This window comes from Diabrotica undecimpunctata, chromosome 1 (assembly GCF_040954645.1).
Source record: "Diabrotica undecimpunctata isolate CICGRU chromosome 1, icDiaUnde3, whole genome shotgun sequence".
Lineage (NCBI taxonomy): Eukaryota > Metazoa > Arthropoda > Insecta > Coleoptera > Chrysomelidae > Diabrotica > Diabrotica undecimpunctata.
In genome coordinates this window covers 14142899-14152565 of record NC_092803.1, presented here as the reverse complement: position 1 = coordinate 14152565, position 9667 = coordinate 14142899, and the positions used below count along the sequence as shown (strand labels likewise).

Here is a 9667-nt window from a genome sequence, read left to right as displayed (position 1 = left end):
ACAACCATTTGTAGATATCATACCAAGAGCAATTAAAAGTACGCACCTTTTTCCCATCTTTTTGGTCAATTCGCAATGTTGGAGTAGGCCTTTCATTCATAATAATTTTTTTTTCTATCAATTTCAGTTCTTCTAGATAATGGCGATTCCAATAGTGAAACAACAATGTCCAAACACTCACTATCAACATTACTATTACTGCAACCTGGTAAAGCGTCATAAAAACTCATTTTTATGTATCAGTTATAAAACAATCTCACATATATAAGTTGCATACAATCAGGCGATATAGAAATCACCTAAATGTGATTGTTTTTCTTCGAATTTTACGAATTTTTAAAATTTATTTGGGCAACCGTGCACTTGTTTGCAATTGTGTTGTTTGTTTAAAAATATGTTACAATTATAGGTTATGTTACATATTTTTTTATCATAATTTAAAAGAAAATTTATATTACAATTCGATAATTACGTTACAAGTGACAACGATGGTCATCGTAGGCCCGATCGTCTGGTGCCTAAACAGCAAGCATAAACACGACAATATAAATCGTTGTCCGGCAAGCTGCTTAACTTCAAACGCTTTTTGTGCGGGGATCTTATGTGAGCTGGGTTGGCCAGTTCCGATCGGGCCTATTAATGATATTTAAAATGCCTGAATACGATTCGATGCTTTCTGTGGTAATATAATAACTTAGTTGTTTTAACGGACGCTAATGTATTGAGTGATTTAGTACATTTAAAAGTTATTTACATGCATTAACATAATTTTTAAATATATGTTTTTCAATTTTAAAGCTCTTAAAATTATTAGGTAGGCCCGGCCTATCCTGCCTACCCCCAAAAGCCGCCACCAAGGATATATAAAAAAATTGCTCCAAAATCACACAAGCATAAACACAAAAATTATATTACAGTCCTAAGACATACTTGAAAATCTATCTACAATATTCTTATCTATCTACCTATCCTTTTCAATTTTCAATGTTTAAAAAATTGTTTTTATTAAAGCTTATAAATAAAACGCACCAGTTGAGTATACAGTCACACAATAATAAAGCAATTGTTTTTTATTCTGTGATACAGTTAAGACTAACTTTATTTTGTTCCAAAAGTGAATACAATTTACTTGATATCAACATTGTAACACCCTCATATCAATAAAACAAAATCTATAGGTTACCTATAATACCTAACAGTTTCAATAATCTGTGCAGCTTTTCGGCAACTAGAGCTTTAGTTAATATATTAGCTGGCATTACATTAGTAGGTATACACCCACTTATATTTTCATTAATAATTATTGTGTCAGATATAAGATCTCCCAAAAAATGATATCTTCCATCAATATGCTTACAGTATTGTGCGAATTAATGTGATCAGAGATCGCAATTCAGTTTTCATAAGTTGGCACATCTGCTGTGGTGTTGGTGTTATTTCATTGATTTAACTCTGCAATCAGGTTCAATTTTGTAATATGGATATCATTCCTCATTTTGTTCTGGAGTGTAGGGATTGGGTTTTTGATGTATAATACAACTTACACTTAAATATGTTTCAAATTTTTTTTACAAAATTCTTGACTATTGTCAGTTCGCAGAGTTTTTATATGAAAACCCTTTTGGTTTTCAGCCATATTTTAAAATTCTTAAAACAATTAAAAACTTCCCGTTTTGTTTTAATAAAATAAATGAAGACAATTTTACCAAAATCGTCTTAGGTGGTGTATTCTGTGGTAGTGCCAACGCAAGTATAACAGTGCCCTTGGGACCTCTGCTCAGGTAGCGTTCTCGCAGAGCCTTGAAGAACTGATGTACGAGGGGCCTCTTCGATAGCTCTTTTTGAATAGCTTCTAATTTTTTTTGTTTTTTTTAGTACATAAATTTTTTTTGGAAAAAGTGTAAGTTATCTATCATTATTATATTCTAAGTTGAGATTTGCTCTCGGAAGTTTCTTATCGTACCCAATCAAGTTCAGAAATCCAAGCGGACGATCGTTTTGTTTCTTTTCAGCATTATAACCTCTGAAAATATTTTATTGCATTTGATGCCTAAATATTTTTTCTATCAGCATTATGCTCACTATGATTATGCTAATACCGACCAGTCTACCGACATTACAATATTATCTTGCTCTCGCACATTATAGCCCGTATTCTGCTTCTAGGAGGTTCGTTCCTTGGGTTAGTAATTTCTGAGATTCGTTCCTCCATTAGATTAGATTAGATTAAGGGAGGTGGCCTTTCGGCCTATTCCACTGCGACCTTTTCAGATCTATTGTGGTCCTCTAGTCCTAGATAACATTCTCTAGCCTGACCATTTTTATAAAGTCTAGTAGCTTCGAGACTGTACCTTCCATGTAGCTATTTGCCGGTGGATTTTCTTCTCCTAATGCAAAGAACCACACATTTGCCAGACTGTCACACTGACATAAAATGTGCTCTGCTGTGTCTTCTTCGAGGTGACAGAATCTGCACAGGTCATCATCTGATAATCCCATCAGCTTCAAGTGCCTATTCAGTTTACAGTGCCCTGTTAGAAGACCTACTATAACCTTGACTGTTTTCCTGTCTTTGCGTATTAGGCCTGCCGTAAATTTTGGCGAATGTTCTGTAATGAACTGTTTCGCCTGTCTTTGTCCTCGTGAATTCCTCCACCATTCCAGAGTTTTGTGAGCTACCCACTTCCTTGTAGCCGTTCTTGCTACTGTCTTTGCAATGCCGCAGAAGGGTTCCGGTCCAATGAATGGCAATGATGAGCCTTGTTTGGCCATTTCATCTGCTTTTTCATTGCCCTTATGACCCTCGTGCCCCGGTACCCAGGCTACCGTAACCTTGCTACGGTCTCCTAGTTTATTTAGGGCACACACGCATATATTGTATAAGTTTATAAATCTTATAAATCATTTTATTTACTCATATATCTGTAGTTCTTCCTAAATTCTATTAATAAAACACAGAAAGAATATTTACTAAACAAAATAAATATAAAAAATATGTTTATATCATCACAATTATTCTGCTGTCTTTAAAGTCATCTGAATCTCTTCCAAAGTCTTTCCCTTAGTATCAGGAATCACGAAGAAAGACGATAGGGATGACAAAACCGTACATATACCAAACAATAAAAATGGACCATAATAACCCACAGAGGTGTTAAGTAAATTGAATATACTATTGGTCATGAAGACGCCAGCAGCCATGGCGATCATAAGGACGGTAAGACCTTTGGCTTTGACGCTAGAAGAAAAAAGTTCCCCTAACATTAAAGTAGGTATTACAGTTACACCAAAAGAGGTAACTACTTGGTAGCTGACAAGGGCGGTAATTGGTAGCCAAGACAAAGATGCTGTATCAACCGAAGGCATCATTTGATCCAAGTAAAAATATATAGATATTATGAACAAAACAACGCTACAAGGTACTAAAGAGGAAGCATATAGACGTTTTCTGCTGAATTTATCTACCACAAAAGTAACTACTATGATATTTAAAATTAGGCATAAAGCAGAAAAGATCATGGAAGCAATTCTTGGACTAACCAGACCTCCTGCCTTTTGGAAAATAAATTGTGTGTATTGGTTAAACACAGGTATTCCACAAAACTGTTGGGACCATCTTAAGAAAAACCCAGCTAGTAAAGCCTTGCGATTGCTTGGTATAGACACCAAATCCTTCCATGTTCCCGACTCCGATAGTTGTCGTTCAACGTCATGTTTTAATTGGTTAAACTCGGGATCAACATTACTTTTCCTTGTCAAAAACTTTAAAGAGCATTTGGCCGCTTCGTAATCTTTTTTCATAAGATAGTAGTATGGTGATTCTGGCATGAAAATGAAGATTATGAAAAACAGAATTGGTAAAGGAAGAAATATATAAGACGTTGTAGGGATGTCGCAGTAGCTACCTACAACATTTATAGCGAACTGTCCCATATAAAGACCACTAGCAAGCGTATTTCCCCAAACTCCCCTAACCTTAGGCGACGCTACTTCTCCTGTATACATTGGCAAAGCTGACCAAAGGAAAGCATCGCCAATACCAGCGCAAACCCTTGCTGCGTAAAACACATAGACGTGTCTTGCAAAAGCTGATAATAATAAATTAATAACGTGAGGTACAGCAAGGAAAAGAAGCACCTTCTTCCTTCCAATAACATCGCAAAGATTGGAGATCAGCAAGCCGGTTATTATCAGAGCTACTGGTTGAATTATAGGAAAGTTAGCAGCTTCTTCTTCTGATATATCATAATCTACTTTGTTTTGTACGATCTTGACTATAAAGGGAGATGTCCATGAAAAAATAACTCCGTCTGTGAAAGCCCCTAATCCACCTGCAACATAATATTTTAGTTAAGACATCTAAAACAAGTAAATTTTAAAAAATATATAAGAGTTCTAATAAATCTGAAATAGAACATTTTTTTCCTGGTAGTGAGATTGAATTTGCACCGGACAGATTGGATAATTCGAAATCATCATTATCTTCACGTACAAATAGTTATTGTTTACATTTAACAAAATACATAACCTCTAAAGACTGGTATACAACAATAAAAAAATGTAGAACAAAAAATCTTTTTCGGTGTATGAAATGAAAAAAGAAGATATTTTCTCCATAGTAGTGGTGGAAAACTCCGTGACTCGCCGCAAGAAAAATGAAAATGATTGTAAAGTATTTGGGTTGAACATTCAATGGCTGCATTTTAAGAAAGATCAACGGTACAAAATATTTTATAAGAGCACTTTGAATAAAAACTTCAGTGAAGTTTTGAAACAATCAACATTTTTAAACAAAATATTAAAAAATTAAAATGCCACTAAATTAACGAAAAATATGGAACTTACACCACTTAATTAAATTTAAGAATGAAAAGGTTCACCGAACTATAGAAGAGAATAAAAGTCACAAACATAATACACAAACTAAAGAACAGAGAAGGAGTTCCCATATCAAATAGAGAAAAACTACTACACATAGTTGAAGATTTCTATCAAGAACTATACACAAGTCAAGGCAGGGTGCAAAGCTCATGCCAGAGACACAATAAGCAAAATCCAAGATGCAACGAAAAAGATGAAAAACAACAAAGCACAAGGAGAAGATGGAGTCGTAATAGAAGCTATAAAGATGGTCGGACGTGTCCTTCTCAGTCAAATGAAAATTTTATTTAACCTTTGTCTAACAGATTTTTGCATACCGGAAACACGGTAACAATTTTACTACACCAGAAACGAGACAAGGCGCACCTAGAAAACTATAGACCAATCAGCTTATTGAAACCACATCTATAAAATGTTTACTACAAGACTAGAAAAAAAGTTGGATTTCTACTATTTCTAATTCGTAACAAACGATCACCTACAAACAGTAAAAACCTTAATAGAAAAATCGATAGAATATAACAGATCACTGGTACTTATCTTTGTAGACTTTCACAAAGCCTTCGATACCGTGGAATTAGACAGCATTATAACTGCTCTGAACAATAGTAGAACAGACTATCGGCTTACAAAGTTAGTACAAACATTGTACCAAAACGCCACAATGCGTGTAAAACTACATGATATCACCAGAGAAATTCAAATAAAGCGAGTTTTGAGACAGGGCGACACTCTCTCACCTAAATTATTCATAACGGTCCTCGAATATGCCTTTAAAATGCTAAAGTGGGAAAATCGAGGAATAAAAATAGACAAGGAAATGCTCAATCATCTGCGTTTTGACGACGATATAGTACTTATTACCGAAGATCTGCGTGAGGCACACCAAATGTTACAAGAATTAGAAAACGTATATTCAACAATAGTTTTAAAAATGAACATCAGTAAGACCAAATTTATGACTAATTTGGTTCCCAGCGAACACCTAAAAATCCAAAATCAAGTGGTAGAATTGACAGAAAAGTACATATATCTTGGTCATGAAATCAGAATGAGCAAGGATAATTAGACCTGTGAATTTCAACGATAAATAACACTTGCTTGGGCGACGTATATTTCACTAAGAGACATCTTTAAGGGCAACATCCCGATGGCTATGAAACGGAAGACATTTGACCAATACGTGCTTCCTATTATGACATACGAAGCAGAAACTCTCACTTTCACGAAAACAACAGCACTAACAATGCGAGTGGCACAAAGGCGCATGGAAAGATCGATTCTCAGCGTGACAAAAAAAGACAAAATAAGGAACCAAGACCTAACAGGTATCACTGATGTCGTCGAACGTATAGCCAAGCTGAAATGGAATTGGGCAGGTCATATAGTGAGACTAAAAGACTCAAGATGGACCAGAAAACTAATTGACTGGCGCCCAAGAGAAGACAAACATAGCAGAGGACGATTACAACAGGCTGAATGGACGACATTAAACGAATATCCAAGAAATGGCAACAAGACGCACAGAACCGTGAAGAGTGGCGAAAAATTGGAGAGACCTATGTCCAGCAGTGGACAGAAGAGGTTGCATGATGATGAAAGTAAAGATTATTTACAACGTATGCTGCACCATTAATGGGGTTAATTCGCAAAAAAAAAACAAAATGCATGGTTATAACAATAAATTTACTAAGATGTAATTGTAGCTGGAAGGTCAGATAATAGAACAAGTGATGGAGTTTAAATATCTAGGCATCACATTATCTAGCTACGAAAAGTTCGAAACTGAAGTGAAAGATCAAGTGAATAGAGCAAACAGAGCCGCAGGCTGTCTGAGTAAAACAATATAGAGAAATAAAAATCTGGGGAAAGAAATGAAAGGCAGAATTTACAAAACAGTCATCAAACCAATAACGACATACGCGATAGAAACACGACCTGATACAGAGAGGGAAAAAGGATGTTAGAAACAGCAGAGATGAAGACACTTAGAACAATTGATGGTAAAACACTATGGAATAGAGCTAGAAGTACAGATATACGACGTAGATGCAAGGTGCAGAATATCAAGGTATGGATAAGAAATAGAATAGAATGGAACGTTCGTATAAACCGAATGACAAAATATAGAGTAGTACAGACGGTTCCCCAACAGGAAGACGATCAGTTCCCAATATGAAGACGATCAGTCGGAAGACCACGAAAACAAACGATGGAATGACAAATTACTGGGTGCACATTGAAAAACAGAGTCATGTGTACATAAAAAGAAGAAGAAGAAGAAATATACACAAAGTTGTCTATAATCATATTTAGACACATACCTCCGATTACATTGACTACTTTGTTCAGACAAATACGGGGACCATGGAACTATGGTCGTAGAAGGAAAGGTAGAAGACCGAAGACCTAGAGGAAGATCTACAACACGATTAGCAGACCAAATGAAATCTCTGGCGGGTAATCCCTACACGAAGCCGTCCATATGGCACACGATCGCAGCCAATTAGGACATCAAGCTTATTATCTTTAGAGTGTCATCGTATGAAGATTGCAACGATATCAAACAGTACTTTGTTAATAATAATAATAATAATAATAATAGCGTTTATTGTCCAACAGAATCCATTTATAGGACAAAATACAATACTAAAGTTAAATGATATATTAATAATTCATAAGTACTAACTAAATAACACATTTTTCGAGTATTTTACCTTAACATAAAGAAACTACTCAATCACCTAGGTAGATCTCAGCCATCCTAGTAAGCTGCTTTAAACTGCAGTGAAATATATCGCAGTAAGCACTTAAGGAATTATAATAGTTGCACATGAGAAATAGAGGAGAATTTAACATAAGATTAGTTCTAGCTTGTGTATTTCTGAACGTAATCGAATTTCTCACTGGATAAGATGGAACGTTAAAATTATTTGTCGAAGAATATCAGGGCAGTCAATGAGATTATGTAGTAGCTTGTACAGGAATATTAAGGAGGCATTAATTCGTCTAGATTCTAATGATACTACGTCCAAACCGCTACACAACTCACTATTGCTCATGCCCCTCTTGGGATATATGCCGTTAATTTTGAAAGACAAAAATTTTAAAACTTTACGCTGCACCTGCTCTATAAGTTGGATATGTACATTATAAAAAGGTGACCAAATGACAGAGGTATATTCCAGTTTACAGCGTACAAAAGTGTAATAAAGTAATTTAATTGCCTTAATATTAGTGAGATTTCGACTATTCCTAATTATGAATCCATAAGATTTAAGTGCTTTTTTAACCTTTAAATTTACATGTTAAACAAAGGTGAGTTTATAATCAAATTTAACTCCAAGGTCTTTAATTTTATTTAAACGTTCAAGTTCATTGCCATTGATAATATAAGGATGGTATAAATTAGACTGTTTCCTAGAATAACTAACTACTTTGCACTTATTGGCATTAAGATTCAAATGATTTGCATTACACCATTCATGTACACGATTCAGTTCACTCTGCAAAAAATGACAATGATTAAGGTCACTTATCAATGAATAAATCTTTAAATCATCGGCATAACATAAACATGGTGCAGAAATTGATTCACACAGATCGTTAATAAATAACAAGAACAATAATGGACCTAGATTAGAACCTTGTGGAACCCCTGAAGAAGCTAGGTACTTTTCCGATTTGTAACCATTATAAGCAACAAACTGCGTTCTATTTGACAAGTAAGACCTCATAAAAGTCACGGCATCCTCAGAAAGACCAAAGAGACACAATTTTCTCTCTTTGTTGTCCTACATGAGGCAAAATAAGATAATTACCTGCCAAAATAGCCAGTATTTGAGGCCAAACGGTCTCTTCTTCATTTTTCTCATTTAAATCACTATTTGAAACATTCTTATTAGTAACTTCCACGTGCTTAATCATCGTTAACTAACTAATAAATCCATTAGTAATTTATCAAGACCTATTATTTGGAACACTCTTTAATTACACTAAAATTTAAATCATTATATATCATTTATGTTTGAAATATATTTGTGCATATTAAAAGAGTTATCTGTTACAATGTCTATTTATATAATATGTATTTGCAGTAGCTTAATGAAGTCGTAGAACTATTTACAATTAGAACTCAATTAAATACGTACTTGATAATGAAATTGTTTTGAACGGTTCATTTAACTGACGTAACACAAATCATTAGTATAAAAAATTATTTAGTCTTGGACTAGAATACTAAAGAGAAGGGACATCTACGATTACAAAATTTAAAAAAAGAGAGTACCACAAAATTGCAATTTTTAATTAATATAAAATTTAAATTAAAGAAGATAAAGGTATTAACTATTGTTTGAAATAATTATCTATTGGTCCTATGGCTCTACAGTCCAATTAGAAACCTATTGGTCTACTGGTCTACCTCAGAAAACCTCTCAGTTCGTTACGGTGTGTAGCCATTCTCTTCCACGATCGACTGCCAAGTGATTTTTTGCGTCCTCATCGACATCATACTCACATCCTACCATCGCTTTCTTGGTCTTCCAATAGGTCTCTTTCCCAGCATTCTTGTACTCAACATTTTTTTGGAAGCCACCCTAAGTGGCCACATACAGCCGATGAAGCATATCGTTAACTACTGTGTCTTATATGTAATTTATATGGCAAAATTTACCAACTCTACAAATGTTCAGGTCTGGCTATAAGATTGCTTTAAGAATTACAGCTAGAGATATGATGAAGGTTTGTTGTTTGTTGTTGGCCGTATGTTTTATTTATACACTGT

General features: G+C 34.6%; 1 protein-coding gene across 1 annotated transcript; it reads right to left on the bottom strand.

The window, feature by feature from the left end:
• Window positions 1–2921: 2921 nt before the first annotated feature.
• Window positions 2922–9641, bottom strand: LOC140444966 (facilitated trehalose transporter Tret1-like). The gene is made up of 2 exons (XM_072536727.1): window positions 8703–9641; window positions 2922–4331 (listed from the first exon to the last, which is right to left on the bottom strand). Exons 1-2 carry the CDS (start codon window positions 8806–8808, stop codon window positions 3013–3015), a joined length of 1425 nt encoding a protein of 474 aa, XP_072392828.1. The 5' UTR covers window positions 8809–9641; the 3' UTR covers window positions 2922–3012.
• Window positions 9642–9667: the final 26 nt, after the last annotated feature.

Excerpts from the sequence above, each read along its gene's own strand:
- LOC140444966 (XM_072536727.1), bottom strand. The coding sequence starts at position 8,808 with ATGATTAAGCACGTGGAAGTTACTAATAAGAATGTTTCAAATAGTGAT. Across the intron at positions 4,332-8,702 it reads AATACTGGCTATTTTGGCAG|GTGGATTAGGGGCTTTCACA; the intron begins GTAATTATCTTA and ends ATTATGTTGCAG.